The sequence below is a fragment of the Pseudochaenichthys georgianus genome, chromosome 13 (assembly GCF_902827115.2).
Source record: "Pseudochaenichthys georgianus chromosome 13, fPseGeo1.2, whole genome shotgun sequence".
NCBI classification, from domain to species: domain Eukaryota; kingdom Metazoa; phylum Chordata; class Actinopteri; order Perciformes; family Channichthyidae; genus Pseudochaenichthys; species Pseudochaenichthys georgianus.
In genome coordinates, this window is record NC_047515.1 from 34,502,861 (window position 1) to 34,522,828 (window position 19,968).

Consider the following 19,968-nt stretch of genomic DNA (forward strand, 5'->3'; position numbering starts at 1 on the left):
TATTCAAATCTGTTTACAGCCATAATCCTTTGAAGTTCAAAATGTCACATAACTCTTTGAGGCCTCTTTAATTGTTCTTGTTGAGCCGACACCCTCGATCCAATATTTCTTCACAGTACGTGATCACAGCATCAAATAGTGATTATAGCTCCCCTTGTTTTTCAGTGTTACACTCCCCGGCATCAGGTCTATTAGCATTGCATATTGAATTTAGCAAATAAAACTTAATTGTGTCAAACCACAGTAATTTGTGGTGAATATCTCTGTGCGTGTGGTGAATGTCTTTTTCGGAGTCATGCGGGTGGAGTTAATCACATGTATTTAATGTAATTATAGAAGATTGGTGTAAAGAAATGTGCAATAAACTGACTTCTAAATACTCTGATGCCTTAATTGAGCTCCTTTGGGACAATCCCGATCAGATTATAACCAGGCAAATGAGGCGTGCAACATTAATAATGGTTGCAGAGATTCTTTGATGTGCATTTGCCCTACATTCCCTGTAAGGGCAACCACTAATGATGATGCCAACGTGACTGAAGGATCTACGAGCTCTTATCCGTCCAAGAATGCTTCAACATGTCTAACAGGTCGGATCCAGGCTGCGGTGTCGTATCCATAGGAGGGTTATTATTCATGCTCTACAGAACAGGGTATTCATGCATGGATGGAGTGCATGCTAACTAAAAACATACAATTATTTGAACAAAGCAAATGACAATACTTTATACCGTGCTTTGATTTACAATATATGTTCAAGTCAACCCTCAGGCCAAAAATGGAGATAGATGCACATTGACGTGTGACTGCTTGTGTAGAGTCAACATGTCAAACTGCAGCTAGAGTAGCTTTACATAGCTCAACTCTGACCTGTTAACAGCAGCACACTGTGAACCAACACAGCCCCACAGCCTATACATCACACAGGGAAGCATTGGGATTACCACTATATTAATAACCGCACACATTTTAGCAGAGCATTCTTTCGTAGAGCTAAGTATGCGCTGACAGGGCAAAAAATAATAAAGCATGTTTGTGCTTGGTACTTAATGTGAGCAGAGAAACTGTACTCGTGTACACTTTTACATTATTACATTGGGGATTGCAAACTCAATCTATGTGGGCGACAGTATGTATGCGTCATAAAACAAGGCGAATAGTAACTGCTGCATTGTCACGTTACTAAGTTATCTTGACGTGTTCTGCAGAAGCAAGGAGATCATGCAAAATGCATTACACATTTAGCATGTGATATAAACTATGTTGTAATAGACAATATAAGGATTTTCATATGTAGATATCACAAAATGAAATGATGCATTCAATTAGGTCTGACAGCTTGGCTCAGTATGCTTTCAGCCAACATGCCAACACTGGAGAGAACATATTCAGTGGGATGCCCCTGAATACTTTTGCTGTCGGGGAGAAAGAGACAAACAGACACAAACATGGCGTGTGTGCGTGAATAAACTTGTAACGCAATGAAAGGTAGGAGAGATTCTGACTCACTAAAGCAGAGCTTCTCTCTCTGTGAGGCTCAGGCACAGCCTCACAGGCATCTCTATCTTCAACGGATTTAACACCTCAGTCCCCCGTCACATTCCTGAGCATATCCAGATAAGTCCCAGGCATTTCCCAAAGGGCCAGAACTGCTTTTTAATGCAGCCATGCCACCACAGCGATGCAATTATCCTGTCACTAATACTGACTGAAACTCCACTTCTATTTATTTTAGGGTGGTGGAATACAGAAACTGTTGATGTATTTTACAGAGATTTTTAATATCTCTAGAGTGTTAGAATGTATACATCTTTTATAAAAACCTTTTTCAAATGATCTCTAAATCTGATAATTTTTTTCCCCACATGAAAGATCAACACTCGAAAAGGAACTCAAGATGAGACCACCAGCCAGTCAGAAGGTCCTCACACTTCATAACATTCAAATATCATTCTTTACATTTATTTTTTCAAATTATCTTTTTAGCAATTACTGAAAATGTGGGATTACTTCTTTAAAAAGGAAGACCCCGCACAAGAAAATGTAGCAGGTGTCCCTTTCTGTATCCATGGCCGGGCTTAGCAGCCACACACCAGGAAGTAGCTTGGGAATGTTATAATTACAACAGATAAAGTAAATATGTCGTTCAGCAACCACATAACTTATCAGCGCTCTCAGTCATTAACAGCGGGAAACTATAGATTCAAAATAGTTTCTTTCAGTCTCTTAGCGACAGCTGCTTTCATTCTTACGCCGTGTGTACTCTGCAGAGCAACCTATGTGCAGCTCACACACAATGATAAAGTGATTGCCCTTAAACTAAAGGAAAGTGCTAAATGACTACTTTTCTTAAAGATTGAAATCCTGCCTTGACATGTTCTGTCAATAATAGTAACGCTACGATAAATCCCTTACCTTTCAAGGCCTTGGTTTCACTCCCTGGAACATGCATGTGCATTCACATTCACTCGCTACTCGAGTCCAAATCAATATGAGTTGCTGCCATTGCCTCCATAAAACACATCTCAAACCATCCATCCCCTCAGCCTCCTCTTTGAGTCGCCTCACAACTGATCATTGAAGATCATGACCTTTCAGTCTGGCAGCTGGAAGTAGGACTGGACAAGAATGTGAAGAGGCAAAATAAATTAGCTGACTGACTTAGAAGGTCACCTGTCCATGAACTGATATTACACAACAAGTTACACCTCAGAGGATGCAAGAGAAGATGGAAACATGTTATGATTAAGAACTACACTAATGTCTCTGCTCCTTTGATCTTCTTTCTTTTGACAACTGTTGCTATCCAAAGCAACACTGTAACATGGGGGAGTCATCATCACTAACCGTTTGTTCTCTTTAACTCTCTAGTAGTAATATGACCAATATATCAGAGACCGGGCTTACGAAGACCAAAGGATCACTGACAAATGAAGGCAGAGGAGCTTTGTGTGACTGAATGGTATCGACTGGCTAAATGGAAATACTTTCAATTATTACTGAGAGGCCAGATCGGCTTGCACTGCATGACGTCCACCGTCTTCCCACAAAGCACCTTGAATGAAGACGAAAGAACGTCCACTAAGACAGCCAGCGGTTAACCTGAATGGCTAATTACAGTGAACACAGATGAAAACGGGGGGGGGGATTATTGAACGAGACGCTGGCGGATTATGAACGAGTCTACAGTCTTTTCAACTCGAGACTCTCAGTTCTCACGCTTCTGGATTTGCTCAGGTCCGGTTACATGTAGCTGATACTTGTTCTTGATTGGCCACAGTTTGTTTACTGGGATCATTAAAGATGCAGTCACCTGCACCTATACTAGGACACATGGTAAAGACAATGGCAAAGACAGCTCTCTACTCTAAAGTCAGACAAATAAATAGCAGCATCTGACATCACTAAGACATGGCTGCAGGCTTAGTTATCTATATTTAGAATAGTGGTAGAACGCATGAATTCCAATAGATAATAACTTTATTGTCATTGCACCACGTATATTACAGTACCTAATAAACAAGCAACCCAATACATTAAAATGACAATAATTATTAAAAAAAAAGACAGATAGTGAGATTTAGCATTTCTGAATTTGAATCTTATAATTAAAAAGGACATAATTACAGGAAGAAATATATATATATTTGTATTGTCGTAGTCCCTGGTGCAATGACAATTAAGGAATGATTCTTCTTCTAATTGTAGTGGAGTTGCACTACAATTCAATCAGGAAGACTGTATGTATCAATTGGCTCAATCACTAATTATGCGGGACAATTTAAAAGAACGTTGAGGGGAATATATCCACATCCTGATTCGACCAAACAGCCCGCAGAGTGAATGACTGTGTGCTTCTTACAGCGGGGGTCAAGACAAGTGCGTTCCGCCACCACACGGTCAAAACAAAGGATGAGCCCGGTGAACAAAGAATGCTGACTCTGCACTATCCTATCATTTGGACTGAAAGAACAACCACTCTCAACAGGAAACGGAGCTACGTGGTGTCCAGTTTCCTGCAAACAGGACAGGGAAACCATCTATGTCTCTTTATTATGTCCTGCAATGCTCTCTACAGTATATGATGCGAGAGCTATTCACATATAACCACCCGTGTTATTTGAGTCTGTTTGTTTATACACCCAATGTAGGTTAAATGCACACCACATGTTTTCTTTGGCATTCGTCTGCTGACTGCCACAAGTTGATTGTGTGTGTCCTAGGCTTCTGCTTGTCTACAGTAAGGAGGTATGTGGGCATGAATAAATGATCCAATCTAGTGCCTGCGTCCATGAGTGTGCACACATGGGTAGATGCGCGGTGTTTGAGTTTGTTGCAGCAACATAAACTGTGTGTCCTTCCTAAATACGGAATGGAAGAGATAAAAGGGAAAGGTCAGGACACATTCCTTATCTTGTGTCGGCTGTAATACTTATCCTGAGAAGTGCCAAATACTAGAAAATAACACTGTTAGGGAGGTAAATGCGACTATTCTAGATGCACACTTGAGATTTTATAAAAAAAAATGTATAGACAAATGTTGATTAAGAATATATTGACATGATTGGGAATGTGACCATAAATAGGCATACATGTTAACGGTCTAAAACTGTTTAAATGCCAAAAGAAACTCATCTCATAACCTTTCATTGTCTTTCCAGACTATAATAAATGTGACTCGTATGCAGACACACGAACACCTGCAAGGCCATGGCTCGATAAACCACCCCTGGAGAAAAGTAAATAAAATAATTGATGGATGATATTGGTAACTACATTTGATTAAATTAATTAAAAATGTCCACAGTGTAGGAGATGACAGACACTTTGGAACAGTGCAGTATTGCCATGGCAAATCAACCTCCATGTTGAGAGCTCAAGGTTATGTATGGGGGATGAGCCAGCAGGGACATGTTTGGTGAAAAGGAATTGTTTGTTGTAAATCAATGTTGAAGGCAACTAGAGAACATTGAAGTGAAAGAGCACACAGTTATGGAGAGAAATGTGTGGGTTTTATAACGTTTTTCCGATAGAGGCGAAGTCCCTCCCTTTCCGGGGGACCTCCATAGGACCTTATTTTGGAGAAAGTACAGTTGCAAGAAAAAGTATGTGAACCCTTTGGAGTGACCTGGATTTCTGCATAAGTTGGTCATAAAATGTGTTCTGATCTTCATCTAAGTCACAACAATAGACAAACACAGTCTGCTTAAACTAATACCACACAAACAATTATATGTTTTCATGTTGTTATTGAACACACCATGTAAACATTCACAGTGCAGGGTGGAACAAGTGTGTGAACCCCTAAGCTAAAGACTTCTTCAAGAGCGAATTGGACTCAGGAGTCAGCCAACCTGGAGTCCAATCAATGAGACGTCTTGGAGGTGTTGGTTGAAGCTGCCCTGCCCTATCAAAAATACACACCAGTTTTGAATTTGATATTCTTAAGAAGCATTGCCAGATGTGAACCATGCCTCGCACAGAAGAGCTCTCAGAAGACCTACGATTAAGAACTGTTGACTTGCATAAAGCTGGAAAGGGTTACAAAAGTATCTCTGAAAGCCTAGATGTTCATCAGTCCACGGTAAGACACATTGTCTGTACATGGAGAAAGTTCAGCACTGTTGCTACTCTCCCTAGGAGTGGCCGTCCTGTAAAGATGACTGCAAGAGCACAGCGCAGAATGCTCAATGAGGTGAAGAAGAGTCCTAGAGTGTCAGCGAGAGACTTAAAGAAATCTCTGGCACATGCTAACATCTCTGTTGACGAATCTACGATACGTAAAACACTCTGAACAAGAATGGAGTTCATGGGAGGACACCACGGAGGAAGCCACTGCTGTGCAGAAAAAACATTGCTGCACGTTTGAAGTTTGCAAAAGAGCACCTGGATGTTCCACAGCACTACTGGCAACATATTCTGTGGACAGATGAAACCAAAGTTGAGTTGTTTGGAAGGAACACACGACGCTATGTGTGGAGAATCCAAAGCGTTCACATGGGGGGTTCTTGCAACTGTATGTATTGAAGTCAATGGGGAGAGAAAGATTATCTTTCGATTCCGTTTGAATTGTGCCACAAATTACACATATGATGTCAATTTAAAAGATAATTTTGCAAGTCAAAACAATTAAAATGTGTCGTAAAACTGTGAAGTAACACTGTTTTTTGTGTGAAACCGCTCAATGAACTACATCTCCCATCTCGCACCACACACCAAGACGGCCGTCACGTTGGCACATTTCACTTATTTCTTTCAGAATGAGGCGAAAAGTATTAAAAGAGGTTAAAATCACTACAAGTCTGGGCATGTTGAGAGCTGTACAAACACACAAGGGGAGTTAGTCGGTTCCGTAAGAGCCAGCATGCGGGACCGGGACTCTGGGATTTGTAGTCTTTCTAGTTGCGTATTTTTCATAGTCTTGTATTTCAACAGTTTTAAGACAAACTGTGACTTTTTTGACATGGAAAGAATTTTTAAGATTGACAAACATCATATGTGTAATTCGTGGCACAATTCAAACGGGATCGAAAGATACGTTTTCTCTTTCCATTGACTTCAATACATGATTTTTACGAAATAAGGTCCCATGGAGGTCACTGGAAAGGGAGGGACTTCGCCTCTCCATGTAGTTTGTACAGAAACAAATACATGTTCAATAATTTCACCCTTCCTACACAAACATCTTGTTATTCTGAGCTGTGAAAAGACTCATTTCAATTCAGCAGCCAAAAAGAGGATTTCCATCCCTTTGAATACGTTTGTCAAAATGTAGGTAGAGAGAAGATGAGAAAAACTGTAACGTCTAAAAGGAATTCACATTTTAAAAGAGGCATGCTATTAAAAAGCTGAAAAGTTACATCATTTCCCATCGATCTCCCTGGGTAGTACAGCTCTCATTGAAATGACATTGACAAGAGAAATGACAGAGACTGACATTATCATGTATCATTCACTGCAGCTGAAAGAAAATGAACAGAGGCGCACATAGGAGTGTGACCAAGTACTACAAAAAAAAAGTAATGATGATGTACCACAGTGGTTCTCAAACCTTTTTCAATAATATACCTCCTTTGAAATAAAATTCAGCCAAGTACCCCCTGATCAGCGCAAAAACAATGTTAGGGAAAAAATGCCTATATAAAGAGGTACAGTACAGCGCTGCACCATCAGTGTCTGATTTATTTAGGAGGCATGTGGCGCAGTGGGTTAGTGCGTTGGTGTTTGGATCAGGGGAGCACAGGTTCAAACCCCACTGCAGTCAGCATGTCGTTGTGTCCCTGGGCAAGACACTTCACCCCAAATTGCTCCTGTGGGGATTGTCCACAGTATTGAGTATGTAAGTCGCTTTGGATAAAAGCGTCTAACAAGTAACATGTAATAATTCAAACAACAACCTTGTAACTGAGAAACACTTAAATGCTACATTTCAAATGTTAGAATCCATCACTAAATTCATGGCAAACCAATTTCAACATCATGCAATAACACTAAGACGACATTAGTTGCCTTGAACTGATCTTTTTAATAAGTTGTACAATGTAGTGAAACATGGGCTTGTGCTTCACTGAGGACCTTTGTCATTCTGACAGGGAGGCCACTGCAGTTATTACACTTCACGTTTTGAAATATGTGTAACTCTGTTAATATAAAACCCACACTACTCAAACTTCGTTACTTTTCCTAACATTTGTATATTTATTTATTTTGGGGCGTGGGGAATGAAGAGAAAAAAAGATATGAGGATTTTGACCCTCATATAAACATATGCATAATGCAGCGCTATACTTTGCGGCCACACTGAGCAACGCTTATTGTTTAGGTCCTTTGATAAGCACGCAGTCATATCATTAACTAGAACTAGCTAGATCTGATAGATTTGGACATAAACGCGAGCGAAGTATAACCGGACACGAGAGAGAGATCAGATCAGCTGCTGCTGACGGAGAACAAGCAGCTCTGCATTATCACAGCTCCGTCCGCTGTGACGGACCGTTGAGCGGAGCAAAATAAACTAAGAGTTAGACCTAACACACTTAGCTAGTTTATCTACCCTGGAACTAGCTAAACTACTTTCGGGTCACTTATTACAGGTTCAGCGAGCTGCACAAGACTGACGGTCTGTCAGGAGAGGGAGAGGAAAAGAGAGCACCCCGTTTATTTTTCCCATTTTATTATCGAGAATTACTGTAAACTTTTGAATAAAGTAGTTAATTGTTTAAACGCATTACTTATGTTGTATAAAATAAATCTCACATACCCCCTGCAGTACTCCAACGTACCCCTAGGGGTCCGTGTACCCCCATTTGAGAACCACTGATGTAGCGTACTCGAAGGACATGGTTTCCCATTTGGTTAAAAACAAACAATCAACCTGCGTGCCTTTTCTGTGATGATTCACTTTCATACGAACACAGTAACATTTGAGTGTGTTACTATGGAGACCTCGAATGTTGTCGAGTAACTTTTTTCCAACATCTTTCAGGAGAGCTTTTAGATGTGTTGTTCATCTCAATCTTCTCACAACTTCTACAATGTTTTTTTTATTTTATTGTCTGTACAAGCAGAAATGCAGAAATTCAAATTGGTGTAGCTCATCGCAAAACCGTATTTCCCCCCCCCCTCTCACCTTGGTGGTGTCATCATGGGAACGTTGATAGCGTTTCCAGCGGCAACCGTAGATCCCAGTGATACAGGACAAACACAGCTGGCGCTCATAGACCTGGAGGGGTTGGTGTTTCACCATGCTCCTTCAGTCAGTCCTGCATCCAGAGCTCGAACATCCCACTGTCTATGGGGTATCCTGTAAAAAAACAACAAAAGGCATTTCAAATGTTAACAACATGAGTCCAAAAGTGTTGGGACAAAACAAATCAATCCATGGAACAAACAGTGAAGCACGTCAGGCACTTTGATGGAAAACACATGCTGACCTGAAAAGCATCGGATACAAAGCCCGGCCTTAAATTAAGACCTCGTTACCCAGCGCTAGTTTCCATTGACAACTGACTGCTAGGAGCTTTCATCAATATGATCAAGAAAGAAAAAAAAGAACATTCATTTGAACAGGCCCTTGTGAGCCCACCATTTATTAAATTACAGTGACCATGAATATATCACACAGGCACTCCAGATCTAGGTCAAAAGACAGCGTGCAGGCCCCATCCCTCCCTTTTATGTCAGGCCCAGAAGAAAGGCCAGGCAGAGAACAGGCCAGCAGGCGTAACAAGGATGTTATGCAACAATGACATTTTAGCAAAGCCCTTCAACTTACAGTATGAAAATCGATGCATGCCGCTTTTAACAGTGTTAATGGTCCACGTGCCAACTAGACCTGCGAGCGGTACAAAGCCAATTCTGTGTTGCAGTGAACCAAAACACCCTCTCAATCAGGAAGAGCAGCAGAGCACCATGATACTGATAACATGTATCAGCACTACTTTTATGCCTTTCTATTTTTGAGTTATTGACAATGGCAGAAAGATTCAGGCTGCTTTGGACGTGAAAACGCTGAGCTACAACTCGGTCCTCCCTTTTAAATGCTGCTGTGTCGGCATTGAGGCTCTAACGAGCTATAATAACAACAACAACGGTATTACAGCAGTGCTGGCTGTTATCACAAGTTTACCTCACTCCCCTGAGACACGGTGGAGCCCGTTGTGCTGCCTCTGATCAATCTGAGGTTAAAAGTTCGTTTTAGTGACATCGAAAGCATAACATGAGTGTAATGAATGGAGTATCTCTGCTGATAACAATCAAACAAACATGATTACAACTTTTTATAAGCACGCCATCATGTTCCCTGAAGCATTTACACTGGCGACACCACTTCTTAACAGTTTGTGAAGCACAGCTAGCATGCGGCTAAGTCAGATGTGACGTTTCAGAGCAGGTCTGCATGTTAACTACACTCTTCCTGCTGTAATCTGGCTGTCTCAGACTCTCGGCAGCTGCTCATTAGCATCTGCTGCAGTGGCCATGTTTCCTGTTATTAGCAGCTCTGAGGAGGGTGGGCCTGACCCAAGGGTACAACGATTCCAGCCCACCTCAGCAGGACCACAATGCTCTCGACAGACAATGCCTTAAATATATAAATGTTGTGTTTTAATCTACCACCTACAAAGGCTTCTCAACATCTTTTGCATTCTCAAGAATGAGAACTAAACCCCCCAAAATAAGATAACATTTGAGTACTTGCGGTTCCCTCGTTTTGAAGTCAATGGGTTTTGTGATTGGGTTTTTGGTTAGAAGTCTGAAATGAGGCAAAACTACTTTTAAGCAATTTCTACGATATGTCAGAATAGATTCCAGTCAGATATTTCTGAAGCGTTTAAGTGTCATAAAAAAGGCAGTGGCTAACATGTTGCTAAATGAGGCTACTAAACAGCATCACAGCGAACACAAGACTGTCTTTATCGTAGTAGCAGTGACGTGAAATAATGTGGTGGTTTTGTTTATAGCCCTCCATTTAACCTCTGGTTGTGCTTCTTACTGTACCATTTGCGATTGCATTTACGCTTCAAAAATAATAAAAGTGCTTTTAATATCTGAAGATTAACCAGCTGAAGAATGTGTCTAGACATGTGTTTGACAGAGAATATGTGCTGCAATTATCCAAAAGAAAAATACAAGTGCAAAGCTAACTGTCAGCTGTCATCCCTGCAGCGCTCTATATGAAGCCAGAGAAACGTGTACCACGCTGAAGGCATTGAAAGAAGAAAACCTGGTTTAAAACAATCTGAAAAATGTGCTAGAAATAATCACATTATCTTACTGAGAGTCTGCATCGCTGTATTCTCAAGCTGTCATGCAGCCATCCAGGGATTTGAACCTTGATCAGATCAGGAACTGCTTGATAACAAGCATAGCAATTATGCTTGTCTGATGCGTCTCATGAATAAATCATGTCTGGCGGGTTGAAGGGGATCACAGCTTTGTAAGCACATCATTTCCAGCCTTGAATCTAGCAGCAGGGCTCCAACAGTTTGAAGACGGTTCGAACAACAGGTGAGCACTTCACTAGACAGACTTTCTGTTTATGACATGGAATACCAAAATGTCCCAGTAACTTTCATGAAATTCATTGTAGATATTAAAAGCACAAAAACAAAAATTTGACCTACTTTTAAGAGAATTATTTTTGAATTCCACTTATTTGAACGCAAGGCACAGGTTTATCATTTGTTCACTAAAGGGTATTTCATTTGGACAAGCTGTTTTGTCAGCTCAGATTTTTTTCACTTTATAGTTTTATAGGAGTAAATTAACTTGGATACAATTCAAAAAAATGAAAATAAACCCATTGACAATTCAATAAAAAAAATTAAATATGATTTTTAATTAATGTTTCCTACTGCAGTATGTAAACCCAAACACTACATAACATGTTCATTTGATTAAATTAGTTCATATTAATATTGGCAGGGCTGAGCTGTAATGATGGTGATGATGCACGGTTCCTAATGACGTAGGACAACGTGTGTTTGTGTCTGGGCATGTTGAACAAGACAAACACAATCGTGCAGCTGACAAAGTAAAGCTCCATGTGCGTGTTCGTAACAACCACTTCCAGCACGTCGTGTTGTCACTTGTTGACACATCGTAACGTTCAGACCTGTATCCACAGCATGTTGTTTCAGCACAGTGGCTCACGCCGCTTCATTCCCAACATGTTTACCTCTTAAATCTTCCACTTGTGCCAGTTGTGTCATTTATATCACAAACTTCACTGCTCCTTCAACTGAGCTGAACATCAAACAGCCCATTACTTTCAATATTATCATAATTAGAGAGAGCAGCACTGAGATCACATATGTGTCACCTTGAGATGGAAGAGTCATCCATATTTTACTTCCGAGTTAACTTGCCCCAACCCTCATCAGAGCTGTATGAAGGCAGAAGGAAATGTGCTGCAGTTAATCCTTTTATCAGCAAAGTGTCTGACAGAAACTCATCAGCTAAATGACCCAGAGGACATCATTAAATATTTTATAAAAAGTGATGAATTGGCAAAGTTAAAGTTTAATAAAGCATGGGCAATGAGGTTGTAAGATTAACTCTTGAGCCAAAAAAAGCTCAGCTGAGAGGGTGAGCTTCACATCACACATTTGTATAGAAGACATCTATGCCGAGAGTTTAAACACCATTTCAGATTGTATTAGCGGACCCATCCCATCAGGACTGCATCAGGTTAAACAGGTGAAATCAATAGTGATCAACGCTTTGCACCGCAGCACGAGTAGCTTTCGTAAAATATTTGCGCCTGTCACAAGTTGTCTGACTCTGAACAAGAAGAGATGATTTGAGGGTTGCATGAAAACCCCTAAACGGCTGTTGTCATCCCCTTTTCTGCTGCCTCATTTCCTCCAATCACAGGCACAGAGAGGGAAAACAGTCTGCAGGGGAGGAAATGCTTCAGCACTTTCCCAGCCGAAAACAGTGTCTTCTCCTGACCAGGCAACTGAGGGAGAGGGCACGCAGCAGAGGACTGTGATCCAAGGCCAACACACTTATGGGGGGGAAAATACACGTCCGCATAAGTGCCGTTTCAAGACCCTTCTACAAAATGTGTCTGATCTGATGACTGTAACATAATACTACAAAGTCAATGTTTCCGTTGTGTTTCCAAAACTCAAACATTTAACTCATCTTCGAATCATTCTGAGAATCGACATGCACAACAAATTAGACTTCTGCATTACACAGTTACACTTGGATACGGTACACAGTATTACATGAGACACTGAGCTAAATAAGCTCCAACAATTCTGGTTCCTTTTTTGGTTTGCTGTCATTAATTATCATGATGCAGCATCTCATTTAATCTCTGTGTCGGGGATGAGCTCTTTCAACCCTCATTGTTAATGTAATTGCGATGACAATTTGTAAAAAGCGAATCATTCATAATTAAACCCGTCCAATAAGGGTTAACAGAAAACCGGTATATTTTGATCTGCTCTTTTACTACATCTCATTCCACTGTTTTAAACAAACATTACTAGCCCGGCTTATTTCCAGATATCTTAACATTTGGCGAATTCTTGTAAACATAGCTTCGGCATGAGTCAAAGCAGCAGCCCCCGCAGCAGCCCCACCCCCCCCAGGGTTTCTCCTCAACACTGATAGGGGAGAAAGGAGGAAAGAACAGGAAGAGTGACTGATATTATTGACTGATGTCTTCGTTCTTTACTTTTCTAAACTTCACGCAGTAATGGGAGATGATATTACGTTTATAGACTTTGCTGTTGTAAACATATATTTTGCTGCTCTAGAATAAACATGCAGATATATTTAAACATAAATGAATGATTATCCTGGTCTGGTTTTACTCTTTTTTTGTGTAAATATACTAGCAATTATTAAGTAATGAAAAATAAACCGTAATAGTATTGATACGTCAGACCGCTAAAGAGTATTGATTATCGAGTAATAGCATCAATTCAATCCTAATGATATATCTTGCTGCTTACAAACAAAGGCGTTTTTTTTTTTATTTGCAAAAACAAGGACAACATATAATGATATATATATTTAATGACCTTCACTTTGATGAAGGTCAATAAAGCGTCAATCTGTTTTTAAATTCACAACACACACATTCCTACCTGCATTTCAGTGATCCATTTCTTCTCTGTAAATCATCCTCCACTTAGTCCTTTCCTGATCCCCTTCATGCTTTGAATGATCTGAACTGCTAAGATGTGTATTGGATACCGAGTAACAAAGCTCCATGGAGACTCAGCTGAACCATGTGGCATCAGAAAATGCTGTGAGGGAGTTGATTAGTGACACATGGGTGATAAAGCCCATTATAACAAGCAATGAGCGAGTCATTATACATCAGAGCTGTTGGCGCTGCCTCAGCACTCGCTGTAGAAAATATACTTGGAGTCTTGGCAATATTTAAAATAAACTTCTTTTGCCTTCCAAGTAATACTCTTGGTACCTCTCATGTTACTCACCTCATTTTCTGTTTGAGCTAAACAAACTGTGTTAGAACAGTAAACAAACAGGCGTTTATGTATCCGCGATTGGTTGAGTCATTGTTGTGTTGTGTCAGTTGGCAACAGTGTCGTAAAGTGCGAATCAATGGTCCAAAATGTAAGATTTTCTAATTTCAATGTAACTTGAAGAATTAATCATGTGACAAGTGCACTACGTTCTGACGAAAAGTCTAAAAAAGGCAGATTCTGGCTTCATCTATTCTGAAAGGCTGAATAAGAACATGTCATCAGCTTTTTAAACAAAGGTTGAGTCCAGAGATAATAAAGATAAGCTTCCCACTGCTTACTTTAATTTCTCTTTCCATGCGTCAAAGCCAAGGCTGTTTCCTCGGAAACCAAACATCTGATATTGTGAGTATGAATGTTCACACTTTACTGCTATATCTCATGCAGGGGGAAACTATGGTCTCAAAATAAATAGTAGATTAAGATAACAGTTGAGGTAACGAGGCTTCTCTCCGCCGGGTCAATTAGAGCATTCGCTATTCACGGTAAATGACGTCTGAGGCCCTCCAATTATGAATTCAGTTTCTTATACTTTGATGAAATACTAAGACAAAAAACTGCATTCACATCATGTACCTTCTTATTAAAAGGTAGGGTAGGTAAGAATGGAGAAACCAGCTCGAGTGCGCTAGAATTTGAAAGAACACAACCGAAAAAAATCTGCCTCTTCCTTCAGACTTCCTTACAGAGCCCCTCCTCCAACACACACAAATGTGCACATGACCAATGAGAGCACGAGATAAGTTTGTGCACAGATGGAAGGCTGACAGGCAGGTAGGCCATCCAGTTATTTTAGCCGGGCCGGCTCAGATGATTGGTCGTGCTTTTTACAGCGCCACGGCTTCCACAGATGACATTTACGTATTTATTGTCAAATCATTTCATAAATTCATTGCTATCGGATGTTAAGAACATTCCATGGAATATAACAAAAAGTGTTTCTGAAGTGAATTACCTACCCCAGCTTTGACACAGCAGCAAGATTCAACCTTAAAACACCAGCTGGGTCGCTCTCGGTCGTAGAGCAATGGAAAACCTCTAATTTCACAACAATCATTTCATATGACAACACAAGCACATTACCAGATTACATTGTGGGAACATGGAAAAGATAGGAATGTTTTAGTTCAGGCACCCAGCAGCATTTTCCTATTGCTATACAAAGAAATCTGGCTCACCAGAATGAATAAAAAGAACAATTTTCTTTTACATTGCATTTTCAAACTCACTTGACACTGTAACAGGAACATGTGAGAACTAGCCAGACCTTGTAGATGAGGTTGTAAGCTCAGGAAAGGAGCGTACCAAATACTTGGTGGTTTTAAGGTGTTGTAGGTTATGTATTAACAATGCAGTGCAATATAAATGCAGCAGTTTATGCCAGTACCTGCAGAAAGCCTCTGCATTACCCAACTAAAACAATGTTTGGCATGTTTCAATCTAACCCTGAATGCAACCATAAATATAATCAGCACAACACAATTCATTAACATCATTCTAATCAAACCTCAACATAAATCACTCCCATGAGTCAATGCCGAAAAGGCTTTGAGCCCACAGCTTCTGTTTATCCACAGTTTACCATTAAGTCCCACCACTAACCACTCTCACTTTGTCCACTCAGATGTGCCAGTTGCTGAAAAACATTGCATACGTATTGTAAAATAAAATGATATACTCCAAGCGTGCTAAAAGTGTCACTCATCTGCAACGTTTTTTTTAAATAAATGATATATCAGCTCTATCTAAGCATCTCGTCTTTGAATGAATTGGGCACTTCCTTGTTTTGGGAGATACATGACTGATATATGTTGGAACAAATCACATTGATTGATTACACTTTGCTAGAGCCCCCAAGTAGAAAGGTGTAATCATTAGCACCGTTTTAGAAGGTGAAGGTGGAGATACTGATTAGGTAGCTGCAGGTAAGCAAAAACACAAGTAAGCACTGAGTATGCAGACTTAAGTGCATCCTGGCTAACGAGCAGTTTGGCCCTTATTTTAGAAAAGGTTGACGTCAGGAAAATGACTCCCAAGGTCTTTATTTTTAACACCCGATAAGGGGGATTTTCTCATGTGAAGTCATTTCTAAACAACCATCCGTTTGAATTGAAAGATGTATTATTTATTTGATTTATGATTTTACTTAATAAATACTCATTAAATCAATGACTTTAGCTAGATATCTTTATGAAATACTTTGTCTTGTTACTTTTCAGCAGGTAAGCTGCCAGAGGCTCTGTCTGGATGGAGGTGTGGTGTGCAGTGAATCTTTAAACAGACGGCATGCTGCAGTGAGAGACGACATCTTTATGGGTCTTGGCCATTAATACTTGTTTGAAGTCGTCTTGATGACCTAAGGGAATATTCCTTGACATATTCTGCCAGAATATTCATGATAATTAATGCAGATATATTTCCAAGCATACAGGACCCAAGGTAGGTTGATATACGGTATCATCGATGTTCTACTGCTCTCTCAGGCTAGTGACATTATGATGAAAAAAAAAAGAATTGAGTATTCAACACATACTTGTTGAGAGGCAATGGTGCCAGAACATTCTGGCCTCACAAACGGTGATAGAGTATTGCAAAACTCTTATGCCAGGGTTCTTGGGTGTTAATGTCCTTTCTGTGCTCATTATTCTGACAGGTCATGACTTGTTTTTAATGGTTATTGACTCTGAAACAAATAGATCCATTTGTAAGCAATATATTTAGGGAAATGTATTCTTTGATACTTAGCAGAGCTTTAGAAATAGGCAATACATAAATATGACCATAAAACAAAAACACATGTGTTTGATGGAGATCATTAAACTGTTAGAAAGACTGGAGTTTTTTTCTACTGAATTTTGAGCCAAGGAGTCTTCACGGCAGCTCCCAATTTCAAAGTTTTACATTAAACCTGAGATTTAAAAAGGCTCTAGCGCTGTGCCATACAAATAGTGCAACTGCAACTCAAAGCATTTGAGAAGAATTAATTATTTTGAGGTGAGATACTTTCAAACTGGCCGACAGCATGGAACGACTGACAATATGTCAACCACAGTATGTGCACATAATAACAGAATTAGTAAAGCTGGTGGAAGGAGTATTGTAGATAAACATCCAGACAATCTGACACTTTGCTTATCAAGGTGACAGCGCATCAATCCAATACAAATATGGGTCAGAGATAATCCGAGGAAACATTTATCTAATCACACTCCATCAGTTTCTTCATTTACACCTTTGATGACAGAAAGGAAGAGAAGCATCATTACTGTCACTCATTTCCATTTATATGACCGGAAAAAGAGAGAGAAATCCGCCCAGTCATTTCAGTGCGGACGAAACAACGGAGGCATAAGTAGGTCAAGTGATATGTGAAGATATTGCTCTCGTTTTTCATCCGGAGGCAAACATATTCTCTGAAGGGTGGGCTTCACTATACAGTATCATAAGAAGCCACCTTCATTGACTGAAGAATGGTTCGGTTTATGAGAAAAGGTGATTTGATAGAGAAGTGTCTTGATGTGATGCTGCAGGGACAGTGCTTGACAAAGCAATGTAGGTAAAGAGAAACATTAAGCCAAATAAGCAGCTTTGTGCAGCCTTGTTGATGGCGGGGATGGTTGTTATTGATTTAGGTGTTTCAGGTACTGGAAATACTGTGCTTTTCCCCTGAGATCTGGCTCAATGTACCAAGCAAATAAGAAACTACAATATGAGCAACATCCATCAAGTGAAATCTGCTAGGTGTAAGTCCACAGGCGGGAGAATTCCTCTGTTTTCAAGTATATTGTCAAGGGACCACCAATAAACTCGTTTCTGTTGCAGAGGTGGAAATGAAAAGGTGCCAACTTCCCCCCAGAAAACGATCCCATCCTGCTGTGAGGAGCCGGGCAGCTGATGGTGTGTGGGTTTGAACAATGATCACCGTAAAGACACTAGGGCTGTACCCGAATATTAGTTTGTTGGAGTACTATTCGGGTTTCAATTTCGTTATTCGGATATTTGTTTTTTTTGTTGCACTGCGGCTGCCAAATTAAATGTATTGAAATCTCCAATATCAACGTAAGAGCTTGTGCCTCTACGGGGGGTGCTAACACTTAATCATAAACGTTAGGGATGCACGATATTGGTTTTTTGAAACCAAATTCGCCGCTAGTTTAGCAGCGCAGGCGTCTTCGTATGCTTTTAACACACCATCGTAGCGATGGCTATGTTTCAGGTGACTAATTAGGTTGGAAGTATTATAGCTCGTTGCCTTTTTCCCTCCTCGTGGAACTTCTGCATTGCATTTGTTAATACAAATAGCAAGCGAACTATCTAACTCTGAAATAGTCCCATACTACCGACGACATGTTTGTCTACTGTCCTGGCTTCACGGCCGCACACCACTTACGTCACAGCCAGGCATGAGTTAGGGAGCGCTGGATTGGTGAAAAACTCCCCTCTTCCTAAACCACTATACCACAGTTCTGGCAAAACGGGAGGAGCCGAGTGAAGAACGAGCGCCCTTCATCCCAATCCACCCACACCGCAGTATTTTTTTCTTTTCTTTTTTACCCAAAAAAGATATTGTATATTATCGGGGCTATTAATACTTTAAATCGGGTTTATCGGGATGACGTCATAATTCCTAATATCGGACCGATAATTATCGGGCCGATAATTATCGTGCACCACTAATAAACGTAATTGTTTACTTTCTCCGTCTTTATATGTAGATATAACTTTTTCTCCATTAATCTCCGTCAAGTTGTTTCCATAGCAACAACAACTTCCTGTCAACAGTGCTAACTCTCCTTCAAAATAAAAGCATGTCCATACAAAATAGGAAGCCAAGCCAAATTACACTTATATTATATATATATCAAATCAAGTTTTATTTATATAGCACATTTCTAAACGATTTTTGGTCGAGCCAAAGTGCTGTACATATAATAAAATTAGCCTACAGTAGAGACACTTTACAGTAAATACAACAGTACAGATTGTTCAGAATATCAGTATGAGAAAGAAAAAAAAAAAAATATATATATATATAATATTAGGGCTGTCAAGTTAACGCGTTAATAACGCGTTACGCGTTGACGCAAAAAAAAATTAACGCCACTAATTATTTTAACGCATGTGTATTTTTTTTCCCCGGCCGCCCCGTAGTTTCAGAGCGCATCGAGTTTAAAATACCATCTACAAGCTGATGCCGACAGCCCCGCTCCTGCCGCCCGCTTGTGGCAGACCACACTTCCACGCTCACCGGCAGGCACCGACTGGCCATCGGGAGGACCGGGAGGGTGTGTGTATTTGTGGCCCAAGCGAGCGAGAGAGAGACCTTACGTGCATTGTTGTTGTTAGCATCTGGTGCTAGCTAGCTGCGCTAACGGATATAAGGAGCTGTTTAAATGAAGGAGGAGGAGGAGCATTAGAGGAGCATAGAGGAGCGCTCTATCCACACAACTGCGCCGAGCACTTGACTTTATGCAGGAAGCCAGACAGTGGGACATTATACGAAAAGTCAGCACACTCATGATTGCAGCGTCCAGGCAGCTCCCGTTCGAGCATATGGTGTGAGTGAGTCACACACACACACACACACACACACACACACACACACACACACACACACACACACACACACACACACACACACACACACACACACACACACACACACACACACACACACACACACACACACACACACACACACACACACACACACACACACACACACACACACACACACACACACACACACACACACACACACACACACACACACACACACACACACACACACACACACACACACTATTGTATGAGAGAGGTTCCAGGTTGAATTGAGGCGAATATTTGTAATGTTCAGAGGTTGTTGTGTTTAATATTCATGAGAATATTTGTCATTGTTCAAATGATAATAAACATTAGCATAAAGCATATTTGTCCACTCATATGTTGATAAGAGTAT

The 19,968-nt window shown here is 40.4% G+C and overlaps 1 protein-coding gene across 3 annotated transcripts in view; it reads right to left on the minus strand.

The window, feature by feature from the left end:
• The window catches only part of gdpd5b (glycerophosphodiester phosphodiesterase domain containing 5b), a 64,198-nt gene that overhangs the window by 31,136 nt on the left and 13,094 nt on the right, over positions 1–19,968 (minus strand). For all 3 annotated transcript variants that reach the window (XR_004553313.2, XM_034097086.2, XM_034097087.2), the window contains exon 2: positions 8,630–8,803. Coding sequence is in view for 2 of the 3 variants with exons in the window: in XM_034097086.2 (XP_033952977.1) it covers positions 8,630–8,746 (117 nt within the window). In the remaining variant the exon portion in view is untranslated. The remainder of the gene's footprint in view (positions 1–8,629; positions 8,804–19,968) is intronic.